The 18,885-nt window shown below is 36.1% G+C and overlaps 1 protein-coding gene across 11 annotated transcripts in view; it reads left to right on the top strand.

Moving 5' to 3' along the window:
* Positions 1-18,885, top strand: part of OPA1 (OPA1 mitochondrial dynamin like GTPase) — a 53,261-nt gene that overhangs the window by 23,717 nt on the left and 10,659 nt on the right. For 6 of the 11 annotated variants that reach the window (XM_062603333.1, XM_062603335.1, XM_062603329.1 and 3 more), the window contains 13 exons: positions 83-155; positions 893-1,008; positions 1,545-1,609; positions 2,191-2,267; positions 5,048-5,213; positions 5,738-5,890; positions 6,508-6,616; positions 7,168-7,247; positions 8,372-8,512; positions 9,421-9,537; positions 10,876-10,969; positions 12,130-12,240; positions 16,856-16,929. In XM_062603333.1, the coding sequence (XP_062459317.1) occupies positions 83-155; positions 893-1,008; positions 1,545-1,609; positions 2,191-2,267; positions 5,048-5,213; positions 5,738-5,890; positions 6,508-6,616; positions 7,168-7,247; positions 8,372-8,512; positions 9,421-9,537; positions 10,876-10,969; positions 12,130-12,240; positions 16,856-16,929 (1,376 nt within the window). Of the gene's footprint in view, positions 1-82; positions 156-892; positions 1,009-1,544; positions 1,610-2,190; positions 2,268-5,047; positions 5,214-5,737; positions 5,891-6,507; positions 6,617-7,167; positions 7,248-8,371; positions 8,513-9,420; positions 9,538-10,875; positions 10,970-12,129; positions 12,241-16,034; positions 16,812-16,855; positions 16,930-18,885 lie in introns of those variants that run through there. The other 5 variants (XM_062603332.1, XM_062603338.1, XM_062603334.1 and 2 more) reach the window with 2 other exon arrangements.

Genomic DNA, 18,885 nt, shown 5'->3' with positions numbered 1-18,885 from the left:
GCTCTGGCTCTCCTTATTTTCTCCTTGATAGCAGAGAAAACTGTCCAAATGGAACTGTTGCAGCACTCTTTTCTTTCTCCAGGAAACAGCAGTGAAAGCATTGAATCTATTAAAGAGTATGAAGAGGAATTTTTTCAAAATTCAAAGCTGTTGAAGTATGTTGCTATTTATTCCTTTTACTAAAATAGGCCTGTGTTGGTAAATACAGTTTTTCTTGCTGAAATTAAAGGACTGCACTGTGGACACTATCTGTGATTTAATCTGCTTAAATGAAGTATCTTGCTGAGGTGAACAGGTGGGCCTGGTTTCCTAATGCTTTCTGTAAGGCATTTTCAGGCAGCAGTTGATTCTGCTGGAGTTTTGCAGCTCTCTTCAGAGGTTTCTGCATCTCTCCATTGGATCTAGAATAACTAAGTTCCCAGCAAGGTCTAGGCACTTGATACAGCTGGGAAGAGCGAATTCAGCCCAAAAATTAGTTGTAGTCCCTCTAAATGTCAGTCATCTTGGTCTGACAACAGTGTTGTATTCAAAGGGTTAGTATGTGTATTCTGCCAGTTGATCAAAGTTTTTATTTCTCAGGCTTGTATTTCTCAGGAAAGTAAGCATGGTCTTTGGGACTGCGGTACCTGCACTACACCCTTTAGAATAAAAATTTGTGGTGGGTGTTTTGGGATTCTGGGGGTTTGGGTTTGCTTTTGTGTTGTTCCCTCCCTTTCCTGCCCCATTTACTCACTGAATAATTTGGAGGAAGAGGCTGGGTTTTGAGTTAGGGTCACATTGACATACTGTTGACTGCTATATAAAGCAAAGCTTTATTCTTGTGAGGAGAAAATGGAGGACAGAAAGCATGGTAATGAATGGAAGAATTTCCTCTAGCTGTCTTCCTTTACAGGACATGTATGCTTAAAGCACACCAGGTAACAACAAAGAACTTAAGTCTTGCTGTGTCAGACTGCTTTTGGAAAATGGTGAGAGAGTCTGTGGAGCAGCAAGCAGATGCTTTTAAAGGTAAACATCTTTTCAAAACCCAAGAGAAATAGCAGCTTGCTGTTAAACAGATCTTCTGTATATGTTATACTTTTCTGCCAGCATGCTTGGGCAGTTGTGTTTTATATGTTAATCTTTACAAAAACACAGAAAAAAAAAATTCATGGAATGGAGGACCCACTTGCTGTAAAAGCCAGAGAAGTAAATAAGTGTGAAGAAAAAAAATGTAGTGTTTTTTTTTTTGTGGGCAAAACAAAATGGCTTCCCATATAAAAATATAACCTGATCAGCCAGGGCAGGACTGCCTTGTACAGAGGTGTAAGTTGCACGGTTCTGTTTCCGCTACATTTTTTCATTGCATCAATCCTGCAATTTCTAGACAGAATATCTGAACATAGCAGAAAAATTTGCTCATTCAGAAAAATTTGCGCTTTCAGTGTTCTTGGAGAGTTTGTCGTAAGCAAGACTTTTGGCAGTTTTAGGAGCTGAACTTCTAAGATAGTCACGAAGTCCATATAGACAAGAAAAATATTAAGGCCTTATTTCTGATTTTGCAGCCACACGTTTCAATCTAGAGACTGAATGGAAGAACAATTATCCCCGGTTGCGAGAGCTTGACAGGGTAAATTACTGCTTTATGTGCTACGAAGTGTTGAAAATTATGGATTAAAATTTGTCATTTAATCTCATTTGTAAATATTTCTTAAAGTAAATGTGAAGTACTGACATTTTAAAATGTGAGGACAACGTAGGGTAAAGAAATACTGATCTCTCCATTTTATGAAATAGCGTGCTTCAAAATTGTGGTATTTCAGTGCTTAGAAGTCCTTCACGCTTCTGTGTGCTGTTCACTGACCTAACTTGCCCATAGGATTAAGTCAGTGTTTCTTTGTGATCATGACAGAACTGGCAAAGAGAAGTTAGATTTCCTGGTCTTTCAGTCAGACAGAATATCAAAACAATTATGATCCCATTCTCTTAATTCCTTTATAGAGACCCTGAATATTCAAATGCTATGCTTGGCCAGAGGCATGCAAGAGATGGGTAGGAAGATGTAAGTTATCTTGGTTTACCATACAAGAAACGCGTAAATTGTCCAGAACATGACTGGAAGGTGTAAGGTTTTGGTTTTTACTTTTTCTATGGAAACATGATTGAACTATACTTAAAATCTTTTTATTCCGTATTTTGCCTTTTGCACAGAATGAACTGTTTGAAAAAGCAAAGAATGAGATTCTTGATGAAGTCATAAGCTTGACTCAGGTCACACCAAAGCACTGGTATGATATTTTTTTCTTTCCTGTGTCTCTCTCTGCCCCTTGCCCCCCCTCCTCCCCATTTTTTTAATTAACTAGCAAAAGTTCACCTTTAAAATACAGAGTTTTACTAAAACTCTCAAATATGAATATGAAACTGTTTTTCTTAGGTCAGTGTGTTATGTCTTTTATCCCTATGGAAGCAGTCTGTTGTTCTGAATCAGCAAACACTTCCATAATCCCTTGACAAAAATCACATTATGTCAGTATTTTGTTCTGGTTTTATATGATATAATGAACAATAGATATTCCTCAAAAATGAAAAGAAACAGTGATAATAAAGCTGTTTTCAGATGTTCTTTTGAAGTATGAATCAGTAATTTGCTTTAACTTGATATTTGGGGTTTATCACTGTGTATATCAAAATAATATATATGACCTTGGAAGAAAGAAGTTTTGTATCCCTGTGAATCAAAGATTTGGAAATTGAAAGATTTGGTAATTCCTGGTTGTAAAGAAAGCTGATCTGGATGCTTGAGAATTTTACCCTACATGTAGATCTTTTTGGTAGCCTCAACCAAGTAGCACCATAATGTGTTGCCCCACTTCTTTGTAAGGCAGACATAGCTGTTAGAGGGACCCATCTTGGCTGAAGTATTTTAACAGTGTAGCATCACTGCATAGTAAAGCCACTGTATGCTGAGAGGAAAATATAAGGAATTATTTTGATGGCAGCCTTTACCACAACTAAGAACCTTCAGTCACCTGAATTGAACTGTTACTTGGTCATAGATTAAAAACCAAGATAAAATGTCTGAGTCTTAATGACATTAGAGTAATTCTGGGCATGTGGATGCCTTCAGAGCAAGTGTTATAGGCAGTGTATTAGGCTGAATTTATTTTATAGTCCAAGTGTAATACAAGTTTGCCATTTTGGTGCTTGTTCCTGTTCACTGTATGATAGATGCTGAAGTACCCTGGTCCACGTCGAGTCGACTTAATTTTGTTGTGGATGGGGTGGGTGCATTTCTGTCTGAGAGTTAAAATGTAGTGATGATTCTAGTTTTGCAGCAGTTAACAAACTATAAAGTAGAACTGGAAACCTAAGTTATGAAAAAATGCTTCCATTAGCCATCATATGCAGCCTAAAATCAGCAGTGCATTTGATGAATGCTAATGTTTCCATCCTGTTAAAATTTCCATTCCTTCCAATTAAGTTTGATTGCATTAAGCAAAGTAAAAGAGTATTTTTATTGACATGTCAGTAAAGAAGGAATGAGATTGCATTTGTTCTTAATAGCAGGACTGCCCTTCTACAGTGAATTTGTAAGTAGTGAAATCCATAACAGCCAGTTTCCAGCACACCCTGTAAGTGAAATTAATTTGTCATGTCCACAGTTCTAATGATGATCAGGAATGATCAATAATTGATCTTTGAGCACTGCCCGGGTCCTCCTGTTTTGAACAAAGCTTTTTAAGGAGATTTTTTTTTTTTTTTTTACTGGTGGCAAAATTAGTTTTTATTTAGAGTGAGTTCTTTCAACATTTAAATGTTTGAGTTCCTTTTTGTTTTGTGTAAACAGTTTTACTATCCTAAATATGCCAAAAATGTGTTCCAACATTAGGAAAACTACTGGCTATCATTCCCATTTAAGCTGGTATGTCAGAAGGACAGCTTCAAAATTTTTGAATCTCAAAAAGAGGATGCTTTAAGCACGAAAGAAATTTTCAATTATGCCATTTTAGAAAGGGGTGGAGAAGTGATATTTATGAGAAGTTCTTCAGTCGTTGTCTGCAAATCTGGTTAGAGTAGGGGCATTGTCAGGGTTGAAGCATGTGTCCTGAACTTAGGAGCATTTGGAAGAAAAGGACTTGAGTGAATCTGATAGTCTTGTACCACCAAAAAAAGGTAGTTTTTATTCTTCAGCTCTTAGCTTTTGCCATTCTACCAAATCTGGCATTCGTATGACCTGATGGTAAGCTGATTTAGCTAGGATAAAATGAACCTGCAAGAAAGCCAAAACCTGTACTGGAGTCTGGGGCAGGAGCAGAAGGAGTGTGACTGCCTCTGTGGGTACCAGCTTCATGTTATACTGGCTCAGATGGGTTTTCTTGCTGCAGCTGCAAAGTTTCCTGAGAAAGTTTATTGTCATTTAAAAAGATTAAAGTTAAGTTGTTTCCATTGTTACTTCTTGAAACACATCATATATAGGAAAGTGGTGCTTAGTTTTACAGTGTTATGTGATAACGTTTGTAAATGAATGTCGACATACCTTTTAGCAAAAGGTTGGGCTTCTCAACTTGCTTCACTGTTTATCAGATCTGGGAACAATCAGTGAAAATCCCAGGTGGAAAACTACAGCATGTTCCAACAAACAAATCAAGAGTAGTACAGAAACAAAACCCACATGGAGTTTGTTTCTCCATGTGTGAGACACCAGTCAAATAATTTCAGTGCTTTGCAATCTGCCCCCTTGTCTTTCCCTCATCTGCCATGCATATGCACACACAGCTCTCTATGGTTATACTGGTTAAGGACTGCAAGGAACTGTTGTGCAGTGCAGTGCAGTGGCAACCATAAGAGTAGTAGAGGTCAACTTGTGAAATTGTCTCTGCTGCTGAAAACATTATGCATTTGTGTCCTTAATTCCAAGCAGATTTTGGTCGAAGTAGTGTCCTGATGTTAAGGGAGTATTTCATTGTTCTGTAGCCTTGTTTCCTAAGTGTTTCTAACAAATGGAGTGCATACTTGTTAGACACTTTTGCACTGGAAGTTATTATATGTGTTACAACTTGCATTTTAGGGAGGAGATTCTTCAGAAAACTTTATGGGAAAGGGTATCTACTCATGTGATTGAGAATATATACCTTCCAGCAGCACAGACTATGAACTCGGGGACATTTAACACCACTGTGGACATCAAACTGAAGCAGTGGACTGACAAGCAGCTACCTAATAAAGCGGTAGAGGTGAGAAATTATTTATTTAAATAAAGAGAAAAATAAAAAAAAATCTGTGCAAAGCCTGATGAAATTAAAGCATACCTCCAGAGAAGGTGATGGTTTGAAGGGCTCACTGCAGTTCTTCTAACTAGCTTTCATGTAAAAGAAGGCTAACAAGATCTTGATGTTGAGAAGCATATACATTAGGAACATTGTATTTTGGTCTTGTGGTGAATTTTCCATACTAAAGACAAAAAAAAAGCCCTCTTAAAAGGTTAAACCCTTCAAGCTAGGTATATTTATTTAATAGATTTATGCAAGTTTAAGAGAATTCCACTTGCTGCAACATAGCAAGGTGAAATTTAGTCTTCCTTAGTAATGGCTAGATAAGGCAGCAAAAGAAAAGTCAATGACTTACTCTTTTGCTTGGACATTGTTTTTTGAAAATACGCAAATTTTCATACTTGCAAGAATTGTCATGAATGTTCCATTATCAGCTGTTGCATGGTATAATGGTCTGTATCAGTAGGTACTGTTTGCTAACTTTCTAGGTGGCATGGGAGACTTTGCAAGAAGAATTTTCCCGTTTCATGACTGAGCCAAAAGGAAAAGAGCATGATGATATCTTTGATAAACTGAAACAAGCTGTCAAAGAAGAAAGTATTAAGCGACATAAATGGAATGAGAGAGCGGAGGATAGCCTGGTATAATGTAGTGGATTTTTTTTTGCATTATTGGATAAGTGCTGTTGAAATTTTTTTACTTGAGTGGCATATTCAGTACTTCTGCATTCTTTTAATGTAATCATTAAATGATAGATGTGACTATCTCTCCTTTTCTATATAATGTTCTAATTTGGCGTTTCTCAATTCATTTTACTACTACCTTATGTTAACTATTGCCCTAAATATCAGCTAATAAAATTATTTAGGTTGGTTCAGGAGAAAGTCCTCCATAATCTTCTGGCTGCCAAAGGACTATCTTGTGAGAATTGTTTAGCATCAGCTCATTTGCTAAGTATAGCCATATAAAGTAACAGCATTTCATTACCATCTTTATATATTCTGTAATCCAGAGGGATTTCATATTGCTTGTTGCATTTTTGACGTCAGTTATGCTAGGCTATAGAAGAGAGTCAAATTAAAGGCACAAGAAAAGAATTTTGGCACTGCTTTGAGAAGCCTCTTGAATAAATCCTGTATTCCCAATGCATGCTGGTTTTTATAGAAATCAAAAAATGAGGAGAATGTCAATAATCTTTGTTTTACTGAATTCTGGATAAATTATTTATTTTATGCTAAAAAGATGTTCTGTGTTTCAGCGAGTGATCCAGCATAATGCCTTAGAAGATCGGTCAATATCTGATAAACAGCAGTGGGATGCAGCTATTCATTTTATGGAAGAGACACTCCAAAGTCGTCTCAAAGACAGTGAGTTGTGTGATGTATTCCACTCTTGTATACCAAATCCGGATCTTGTTCACTTTACTACAGGGCAACTTTTATTTTATCACAACTGTGATAGTGGTGACAGTTCAAAATGGTACCAACAATGATAGAAATGTTTAGCAAAATGCCACCTCAAAAGGTAGGTCTTTTGCGATGAGGAAGCTGAAAGACAAGTAATAGAGATCTGCAGAGTCAAAAAAGGTATAAACGCACATGTAGAAGAGTAGGATAAATTCAGGGAAAGTAGTTGGCCCATCTGTGGTTATCAAGCATAATTATTTTTGATGCAAGTTGCAACAAGGTAAGATTATTTTATTTTATTTTTTTTAACTACAGGTTGCAGTCATTTTTATATTTTAATAAAAGACATCAACTTTTGCTTTAAGCAGAAAACTTCTGACTTGCCTCAGTATGGCATATCTTATGTTCTTAAACATAAAATGTCTATTCTTGATCTACCTAATTTTAGAACTATAAATTTGGCTGGTTACAGGTATTTTGAGTGATACTTAATATCACGTTTTCTTTTTTAGCTGAATCTGTTATTGAAGATATGGTGGGTCCAGACTGGAAAAAAAGATGGTTATACTGGATAGGCCGCACCAAAGAACAGGTAAAAGGAAAAGATAGTTCACTACCTTTTGAAAATTTTGATTATTAGTTAGCAAATTTTAAAAAATACCGATCCTCTTCACTCTATATTTAGATGATTAAAAAAAAGTTTAAAATAACTTTTAAATATTTTGCAATTAGTTTTAGTATTCATCTATTTAAATAGAGCACCACAGGTAGTTCCATGTACTTTGTTCATATTGCAGATACATACTGGTTTGTAAACTGTTCTCCATTCTTCAGCTGGCTTACATCTTTACTACTGTATCATTGACATGAATATTAAATTCTTTCATTAGAAAGAAACAGGATGGAAACTGCCCTGTTCTTTTCTGTGCTTTCCAAGGGTGCCTTTTAAGCAGAAGTCGCTGCAGTTTTCTGTCATGCTCCATTTGGATTTGATTAGTATGTAATGGGATAGTCACACAGTTGTATCTTCTGAATAAGTTTTTTCACCATGACCTCTCTTCTTGTTTGCTTATAGCTTTTGGAAATTTCTTTTAAATTTAAATACCATGTTCTGCTCAGTGCCCAGAGATTATGGGCTTTTAATGTTACTTTTTCTAGGTATTTGTCAAACTCAATCATACTTTAAAGCTGTAAGTAGAGTTTAAAATAATTGTTTCAGAGGAAGGAACTTTACAGTCAACTTGTATGGAGCCAGGCATGGGAGAAAGACGGTGACTTCAACCTATCTTATTTGAATATAACAAACAGCAAATTAAAGGGATGAATCCATGGAGAGTTCTTGCTAGCTATTGGGGAAAAGTGACAATTCTCATGAGTATCACAGGTGATTATGTGAATGTGAACTCCACTAGCGGATGTTCATGGAACAGAAAGGAGGCTAATGCCTCTGGCTTATTTTTTTTCACCTATCTCTTCCTCTTCTGCATTTCTGTGCACAGTGAGAAGAAAAAAATGTGAAAAACTGTGAATTATCTATTTAAAAGCACTGTATTTTAAATGTCTTTGTGCAAGTACCCTTTTCAGTCACTTTAATAATTAAAAGTGTCAAAGTTACTTTCAATTCTGGCTTATCAAGCAGGTAGACTGTTTATTGAGGAGGTGCTGATGATCTTTGAGTCTGTAAGAATTACTTCTAACTAAACATTTTTATTCTAGAATATTCGTAATGAAACAAAAAATGAACTTGAGAAATTAATCAAATGTAGTGAAGAACATGCAGCTTATCTGGCAAATGATGAAGTGACAACTGTCAGAAAGAATCTTGAAGCAAGAGGAGTAACAGTGGATCCGTGTCTGGTAAGATGCAGATTTGTAACAAAACATATGGAAGCACGCTGTGAACATTTGGACGTTCTTTCTAGGTAGTATGCAAAAGACTCCCTCTAAATACTGAATTTGTAATCCAGATGTTTCCAAATTAATTACTAAATGACTGCTTGCACACAATTCACACACTTCTCTTGGCTGCTAGACAAATGCAGTACAACGCATTTATTTTCTACAGTACCTGGCTACCTTTTCTTAACATGGATGCATGTACTTATTCAAGGTAGAAGAGTTATTTAAATACTTGCTGCCTCTTTCCTATACAGCACTTACCATACCTTTTTGTAAAGGTCAGAGTAATGATCCACGTCTTCTACGTGAGAATATTTTTTAAATTTTCTTTTATTTTTTTTTTATTTTTTTGTAAGAGACATATCTATATGCATATTTGATTGTGATGAACTGGAACATAAATAAGCCTAATCAAGAAAAATTACAAATACTTGTTTACGTAAGACCATTAAATGTTTCTCTATGCTCAATCAGGTTTAATTGATAAACTAATAGGTAGAACTCAGAAATGTATTCTCCATCTTAAAGATTACGTCATGCCAAGAGCAGAACAATTTGTCCTGTTTTGTAGTATATAATTTAAATGTATTTCAGCTGCAGACAATATTTTTAAGCATTCAGTTATGTTGCAAGCATGGAATAGTAGATTTTAAAATTGACAATCAACTGTAATGTTTGCCAAATGTAGCTAAGACATTAATCATATCCCAGTTGCAGACAAATTGCTGAGAAATATTTAAATGTATACTACATGACAGGAATAGTGGAAATTGGAGTTACATTTTGAAATTAAATGTGACCATTAAACTATGCACGATAGCGTATGTATGTATTTATTTAGTAAAAATTAAGCTCTGTTTTCCTAGATTAAAGACACATGGCACCAAATTTATAGAAGATATTTTCTGAAGACTGCTTTGAACCACTGCAATCTATGTCGAAGAGGCTTTTATTATTACCAGAGGCATTTTGTGGACTCGGAGGTAAATTGAAGTATAGATACACGCTGGTTGTTTGGCTTAATATTTCCATCTCAGTTAAAAAAATAAAAATCTACAAATACTTTAAACTAGCCTGACCTTTCTTTTATATCCTTTACCTTAAGATAGCTGGTGTTCTTAGACATGTTTTACATGAGGCTTGTAATTGATAAAATGCCATCCTGGTGGTAATTATATAAAATGACCAGCCATGGTCATGGTATCAGCCATGACCTAAACATTTGTTACTTACTGATGTGTCTTGAAAATATACTGTTAAAAGAAGTATTGTACAGCTATTGGTATCCTGTTGGTATCCCTTTCTCCTATTTTCCCATTGATAATTATGTACCTCACTGATACCAAAAATTCAGAAAATTTTAAAAACATGAACTAAGGGGTTTTATGAGGTATGATAAATAAGTGTTTAGAACTTGGAACCACATGTGATTAATGAGGAAAAAATAAGCCAATCCAAAACCAAACAAAAACCGTCCAAACAAAACAAAAGACAACCCGACAAACAACTGTGGAGCTTAGCTTACAGACAGGTCTTTTAAATAACTTTACAGTTTTGTAAACCCAAATGCAACCAATGACAGTATGTACAAAGTTGCACAAAGAAAACTGTTTTTTAAATCAAAAAAAAATATGGGAAAGGTAGAGCTCCTCATATTCTGTGGAGTTTGCTTTTCTTTTTTAATGAGAAAAAGTGATCCCCTTGGAGCCAGAAATCTTTACTACTGTAGAAATACCTTTGCCTGTAAGACCTGAAAAAATGAGATCAGAGAGCTACCTCTCTGTGACACTTAACCTCCTGTAACTGGCTTTATAAGATGTTGTAATGGGAAGTTAGTACCTGCCATCCTTGCAGATGTAGAAACTATCTCTTCTGTTAACAAATACACAGTTGACACAGCACTGTATTCAGAAGTGTTTCTCAGATGGGGAGTCATGACAGTCAGGGAGTTCAGATGTTTGTCTTTTAATGTGTTTGCTATGAACAAGTGTGATGCTTCAGTGAGCGTTAGATTATACTCACCAGGTTGCATGTGGTGTGTGCAAATTGTTTTTCTGTGCTATTCCTTGATGTGGCTTTTTCTGTTGAAAATAGTCTATGTAAAGGTGATGGGGTATACTAAGTAAGGGACATGGCTCTTGAGAAGTGGTTTTGGTGTGCTTCCTTGTTCCCTGCTCCAGTTATTCTGTGGTATTTTTGTGCAAGATCAGGATATGTATACATGGGCTTACAGTTGCCATTAAAAATGTCAAGAGATTCTTGTAAGTGTAGAATCTTCACTGGGTATCAGAGGTCTGACAGTACAACTTCCCTCATTTCAGCTTGAATGTAATGATATTGTCCTCTTCTGGCGAATACAGCGAATGCTGGCAATTACAGCAAATACGCTGAGGCAGCAGCTTACTAACACTGAAGGTAAGGCTTATAGTGAGTTGAGGTGTTTGAAACAAAAAAAAAGGTTAGAAATTTTCTGGTGGTTGTCTAGCTATATGTTCTTTCCATGCTTAGCATGGCTGGCTGGTTTTTGTGTCCTGGCTAGGATGTAGAGTAAACAGATTTTGACATTCTATTTACACAGAAGGATTGAGTATAAATAGAATGTGAAATAATTAAGATACTCGCCTGTTTAAAATATTTTTAGCTTGTGTGATGTCAGTCGTCAACATCTTTTTCCAGGCAGAAAGAACTTCAACAAATAGTGACTATTTTCCTATTTTTATTTTTTTTTACCTCAGGTCAATCTGTCTGTAGATTTTAATTTAAAAATGTTTGATATAAGAAGTAGTTCTAATGGATTTTTTTTTTTTTAAAGCCATGCAAAATCTGACATTTAATATCTAAAAAAAAAGAACTATCTAAAGAAATATCTAAAAATATCTAAAAAAAAGAAAAGCTTATACAACAGCAGCTTCCTTATTAAATCATCATTTCAGTAGCAAGTGGCTAGTGCTATGGAACAACTACTAAGAACAACCTTTGATCTGTAAAATAGTTTTCAGCCTCTTCTTGAAGACAGTTCAAATAAAAGGTTTGAGCTTTGTCATGCGATGCATGTTACCCTCCATGTTACCCTAATGTGGAAAGCTAGGTTCTGTCTCCTTGAATCACCTACATCATTGAAAACTGCTGCGATGAAATTAGGAAGTTTCGTTAGGAGGTACTCCCTCAAAGTATGAAAGGCAAGGATATGAATGTTATGATGTACATAATGCTGCCTTAAAGAGGTTTTGGTTCCTCTTAGCCGTGTATATACAGCAGCACCCCTCTGTCACCAATCCTTCAATACCACATTCTGCTAGTATTAGTAACTTTTCTATGTTTCACCTTTTAATTGACTTGACCTTGGTTTGTCTGATGAGGGTGATTTTGATAGCAAATATGTTACTTAATGGCCAAAACAAGGGGCTTGTGTATTCAGAAATTTGCCTTTTGTCTAATCACATTAGTTTCTCTGATAACATACACTACTTCTCCCACAGACCTTCCAAAAATTTTGGCCTTAGGTCATGACAGATGCAAGTGTTACCACTCACTTTTTTTTTTTTTTGGTTTGTTGTTTTGGGGTCTTTTTACAGTAAGGCGCTTAGAGAAGAATGTAAAAGAAGTGCTTGAAGATTTTGCTGAGGATAATGAAAAAAAGGTGAAGCTCCTAACTGGCAAGAGGGTCCAGCTTGCAGAGGATCTCAGTAAGTACCTACTCTATAGTGTCTTGGAACTAGTTTGAAATGAAGCAAATTCTGACCACTGTCCTTAGAACATTTAATGTGATATCGGTTGTTCACGTGCAAGCATTTAATTGATATCACAAATGGAATTTTTCTTAAATACAGTGAGATCTTACTGATTCAGATGTAGAGATGGTAGTGTAATGTAATAAAACAACATAATTTACACTGAATATGCAATGTAAAGGAGCACTAGCAAATACATAATGTTTAAGTTAATCTTTTATTTTGCACTGAAATCAACTTAGATTTTTTTGCATTGTCAATTTTGCTTCTCAGCAGCAACAGAAATAACCTCCCATCTCAAAGCAATAACATCTGGGGTCATTATTTTGTAAACTAAGGCTAGACCTGTAAGAGCAGCCTGTCTGTATATTTATAACCTTAGGTGCCTGCATATTAGCATATATGCTTCAAGTTTGTAGTATTCATTTCATAAATCACTGTGTAGAGAAAACACCATCACTGCACCATGTTTCTTTAGATTCAGGTCATACATACCGCAATTATTATTCTAAGGAAATAATTACTATTCAGCATAAAACTGTGTATGATGGCATGGTCTGTTTTATTGTACCTTTGGGAATATTTTAAACTGCCGCTGCTTAGCTTTGTAGTCAGATCTGCAATGTCCTCTCTACTTTCTGCATGCTTTTATTGCTAAATGGTTATAACTTTTATTGCAGGGATTTCTTTGTCTTTCCCTTAGTGAATAGAGTGCTTTTCTGTGTTGCATTTTCCTTATACTCCTGAGACAGTTTTTGATAGCATAGAGCGTTGAACTCTCAGGTGGCTGTACAAGTAATTTCCTTGTTACTGCATTTAGTAGTGATCAGGACTGCGATTAAGGAGAAAAAAAAAAAAATCCCGACTCCCACAACATGCATTCATAAAGTATTTGTATTTTAATTAGGAGTGGAATGGAAGGGATTTCCTGAATCATGAATTCCAGTCTCTCTCTGTTTCAGGCAGCTGTGTTTATATTATTCAGCTCATTCATGTATCTTGAGCTCCATTTTTAAATAGGTAACTTCATGGGACTTGCTGTTCATACTGGAAACAGCTTTCAGGATATCATTTCTCTGATGGTTACATACAGTCTTTTAATTTCCAGTCTAAATTTGTAAATATAAGGCTGGGATTCACTTCCTGATTAGAAACTACTTGCAAATCTAAATTATTTAGTTATAGGAGGAAGCTTCCTCTTGTTGCTGATGATATGGCAGCACTGTCTTGCTTCTGTTCCAGTGCTTAAGCATTAAAAGACTAATGTAAGTGTTTTGTTTGTTCAGGGTACTGGTTAATATCAAGTGGTTTCTAACATGGGTGGCCCAGTCCCCTAATGAGAACTCATATAAAACATAAAACTCGTTTGAACAAGTTCTGTTGTCTGTGTTCTATAGCCTTGACTGGTATTTTAACCCTATATATAAATTTTCCGTTGCAGTTCCTTAGGCTCTGAGTCTGGCTGCTTCCTGGTGTATACTTCCCAGGTTTCATTATAGATATCTTAAAGAGTGTAAACAGATTTTTTTAATAGTTTCTAACAAATTATGTATTTTATAATGTACTAAATGTTACTTTTTCTTCAAAAAAAAAAAGCTTTAAATGTGATGTAAATGTGCTCCTTATCATAAATATAATCATGATACTTTTACCAGTGAAAAATGACTGAGTTTACGGAAATAAGCCCTAGGACTAGAGACCATCTGGAAGACAGGATCATAGCATGCAAAAGTGGGCAGAGCAGAAGATGAATAGCTGAGCTGGAAAAAGTACTTAAAAATGTCCAAATAATAATCAACCCGTAAGAATTCCTGTGTTGAAAGAGGCTTGTGATTGGTGTATCCCAGTCCTACCTCTGTCAATGAGCAGGTGTGGGTACTTACAGAACACTATAAGAACAGGTTAAGCATACAGTAGTACTTGCCTGGTGTGCTCTTTCAGCATCTGACAGTCTGTGGCTCCAAGATTTCCTAATCCTCTGGTAATATCTTTGTGATTAACAGCCGTTCATGGATGTGTTTTCCCCCTCCGGTGAATTTCTCTAATTGCTTTTCGAGCTCATGTAAACTTTGGCATCCACAACATCCTGTGGCAATTAGTTCCAGAGTTTAACTACACATTGTGTGAAAAAGTACTTCCTTTTGTTTGTTTCTGAGCCACCTGCCAGTTTCATTTGGTTCTCCTCAGTTCTTGCACTGGGAAAAATACTCAGTAATCTTTCTCTGTTCATTTTTCTGTGCCACTCATGACTTCATAGGTATTTATGCTACCTGCACTCCCTCTTTCTTTTTCTTTTGGCTTGAAAAGTTATCATCTGTGTAGTTGCTTCCTTGCATGGACATTGTTTCATAGCTTCAGTCAGCCTTGCCACTCTTTCTCCTTTTTTTAATTCTGCTAAATTATTTGAGATGAAAGAGCAGAACTGCATGCAGTATTCAAAATGTATCTGCATTATGAATTTATACAGTTGTATTGTGATGCTTCCTGGTTTTTAATCGGATAGGGTTTTTTTTTTTACAGTAATTCCTTGTAGTGCATTCCCTTCCACAGTGGTTTAATGCAGTTTTTTCCAGCCTCCCTCACAACTCTGGTGCATTATTTATATTGAAGTTCTTCACGAAAGTTGTCTGTCAGTTGAAGAACATACCCAGGTCTTTCACCCTATCTTGGGATAGCATCATCAGCAACAGGAAGAATTACGTTTACTTTCCAATTTGCACATGCATCTTGATTGCGTTCATTGCTGAAGAACAAAATATTTTTATTTGAAACGTATTCCACACAACTTATATTTTACTATATGCTTAGTTAAATCAATATCTTAAATATACTATGTGCTAGATTCTGCAAGAAGTAAAATAGGGTAGAGGGAGCTAAAAGTACAATGGTAAATGTTTTCATTTTAAAAGGAGAATCTCCACCCATAAATACTTCCACTTTCTTGTCAGTACTGCCCTGTTCGTACTGCAGGCTTTAAGGCACTGATTGTGGCTGTAGGGAGAATATAGTATCTAATGGTGGTAAGTCAGTCCTTTCAAATGCCTATGGTTGTGTTATACACAAGTGTGTGGAGCTCTATACAAAGCTTTCCTGTTTTCTATTTTTAAATATTAATTACCCTTTGTTTCTACAATACCTTATGTCATGGTTTAAGTGAGCCCAGGATACCTTAGAAGATGGATTAGTCAGAGCATATCCTTTAATTCTGTCAGTAATCTTTTACAGTATTTACTAGGTCATACTAGTTTATCCTGTATTCGGTATTTAACTTTTCTGAAGTGACTGACATAGAACATTCATGTGGGCTGCCTCTGAAGTTAATGAAAGTTTTTAAATTGTAAATGTACTTCAGAATTTTTTTCTGCAAAATTTGTTAAATTATTAAAACTGCTGGCATTTGCTTAGTTTCAGGATCTTTTTGATGGCATTGCTGAAGTGGGCTGGTTATTTGCAAAAGATAATTCTTTGAAGTCACAAGTCACACCTTACCTAAAATATTTTTAATTACATTTTTCAGTATTGGGCAATAAATATATTTTTCTGAGGAGAAAAATTACAACGTAAGTGAAAAAAATGTAGTTTTTTCTGATAAATGATATATTTTTTTCTGCTGGTTTATTTTTAACACAAATGATAGAGTATTTCTGCTGAAATTACTACTCTATAGTTCTGTGCAAAATTGATAGCATGTACAGATAACTTTCTGTGGACTGTTATTTAACATGGCTTTTTTTCTGTTGGATATTGAGCTCCCAGTGAAAGGATTCGCGGAACTACTGAATTGTTTCCAGAATTCCACTCTGCTGGACTTTCTTGTTCTATATAAAGGGCAAACTTCCTTAATAGCGTGGATTTAATAGTTGCCATACAACTTTGCAACACAAGATGGCAATGAACGGCCTTTATAGGAAGAGGAGGGAGGATGAGTATGCAGCAGAGCTGGTGCCAAGCCTCCTGTCTCTGGTTATTTTCTGTTGCATTTTGAAGCACGACCACGGCTTAGGCAGTTGGCATTGGTTTCTTGGATGTTAGGTTTTTTTGTCTGAGAGGAAGATGCACTTGCCTAGCCTTGTCACTCTTGTTTTCCACTTTTGGGGGTGTCTGTATGGCACACAGTTCATGAAGATAGCAAGGTATGGTCATTTTTTTTGTTACACATTTCTCAGTAGCAAGTACAGGAAAAGTAGTAGTTTACTAAGCTTTATTACCAAAAAACTGTTACGAACTGAATGCTTTAATCATTTCTTCCAGTGTCTTATCCTAAACCTAGGCTACATATATTCTAGGCTACATATATTCATATTGCAATAGCATTTAAAACATGGTAGGTGGTGCACGTGTACATTGAATAGCTAAGAGGAATCAGCAGTCAACAGTTTTGCCATTGACTTCACTAGAGATGAAATTTCACAGACCCCAAAGAAATACACATGCTATATCTTCAGTTATTTCTTCTCATTTCTTCCTTTTAAACAGCTAAACTATGAATTTTGCAAAGTTATCTTTTATGTGCACATGATAAACCCATAGAACACATATAAAGATAGTACATAGAGAGCGTCTTTCCTAGGTCAGCATACTACTCCAATACCCTGTTTCCTCACAGTTAAAAAAGGAAAAGAAAACCCAAAACTTCACCAAACAGTAAGTAAAATAGTGTGCATTTATGCAGGGAGAGTCATTGGCAGGAGGTGGGAAAGGATTTGCAGGGTGCTTGTGGAAACTCGATCCTGAAATTACTAGGTATGAATGTGAAGAGGTCAGCCTCCAAATTCATCTGTCAGGAATATTGACACCTGTACAGGTGTCGTGGGCTAGCTGAGACTTTGTTCTGCACAAAAGATGTTTGAAACTTTTGAGAAGTGAGCCCTCACATGAAGAAAAGATAGCTTAGTGGCATTTTTGGAGTTGTATCATACATTTGTAAGGTATGAAATGTAACAGTTTGCAGAACTTTATTTTTTTTTCTGGTAAAGACTAAAATGTATAAAATTTAACCAGTGTTACAGTAAAATACTCTCAAGTTTTATATCTAAAGTCATTGCTTTCAAGTCACCGCATTAACTTCTTAACTGTTCTTTTGTGTTGAATCAGTTAGTGTTGAATGTAAACCTTTTGCAAACTTTGAGCACGAATGATTTAATACCATATATGCATATAATAAACTTGCCATTTTAATGGACTTAGAAAGCTAATGTTAGATGAGGTTGGTACTTCTATATGCAAGTTGCTGACTCAGGATCTGAAATTCTTGTGATGTATTTGACTAAGCTGAGTGTGTCTGTTGCATGTAATGAACAGATACAAATCCAAGCAAGTCTCCCATTTGTGCAAAGTTGGGGATGAAGTTTGTGAGCAGTGCTTTGCAGATAATGATTTGCTCTGTGGTTACGTTATTTTTTTCTTTTCATTGCTGTTAGCTGCAGAATAAAAATGTTGTGTGAAATGAACCCTATGTGTAGTAAACATTGCTGTAGCCTGATTAAATTTCAGTCCCTTGAGATGACTGTCAGCAATATTTTGATTTGACCTCTGTCCTCCATGACATTGTTAATTACATGTGCTCCTTAAAATTATGCTCTGAATTGGCTTTGTAAAGCCTTTGCTTCCATTTTCTATTATGAGCTTCAACTTTTTTGAAAGGTCACAGCATTTCATAGGGGGCAAAGCTCAGCTGTAAAGGGAAAGATTCTTTCTCAAATAAGCATATATTGGGTAATTTTCCCCTAGAAACCAGAGGCAGACAAAGCAGCTCAAAAGGCAGTGGTTAGTAGTCCTTAAATCAATCCTTACAGAACCAACACGGGTTTCAGTGTTTACAAGATGTAGGGAAAAAAAAAAGTTATAATTTTGAAGATATTTTAATGTAGAGCCTAGATTTCGCCCCCACTGCTCAAAAACAGACGCAGGAAAGAGGAAAGCATCCTAGAAATCCAAATGGAGGAGTAATTTTATTTTATTAGAATCTGCAAAACTGTGGTTATTTTGTGCTTTCATTTCTTTCACAGTGCCAAACTATTGGGAGTTTCAGAAGCTACATAAGTAAAAACATGGTCACTTCATATTTGTGAGACAACTTGCAGAAGTGGCAGCAGTCTTGCTTTGCTCCTTTCAGCTGATCGTAGCAGTGAGGAACACTCAGATCCTGAACTGCAGAACGTTACACCAGGAGATGTTGTGGCCTTCTAACCAGGCATACGCATAGTGGCCATTTCCCTCTGGAAATCACCAAACAGATATCTAACTTCTGATAAGCATTTGCAGGGCAGCGGCTATCTTCACAGTCCTCTGCCCTCAGCTTCCCCCAGGATGTTAATATGGCCTGCATCTTATCAGAGGCTGGTTGTCAATTACAGCACATTAATTTTTCATACGGAAAAAAATTCCTTCACTATGAGGGTGGTGAGGTGCTGGCACAGGTTGCCCAGAGAAGCTGTGGCTGCCCCATCCCTGGCAGCATTCAAGGCCAGGTTGGATGGGGCTTTGAACAACCTGGTCTAGTGGAAGGTGTCCCTGCCCATAGCATGAGGTTAGAACTAGATGAGCTTTAATGTCCCTTCCAACCCAAACTATTCTTTGATTCTATGATTTTTGACAAAA

This window comes from Pezoporus occidentalis, unplaced genomic scaffold (assembly GCF_034315485.1).
Source record: "Pezoporus occidentalis ecotype Australia unplaced genomic scaffold, CSIRO_AGI_Poc_V1 ctg8, whole genome shotgun sequence".
NCBI lineage: Eukaryota > Metazoa > Chordata > Aves > Psittaciformes > Psittacidae > Pezoporus > Pezoporus occidentalis.
This window is presented reverse-complemented; position numbering and strand designations above follow the sequence as displayed.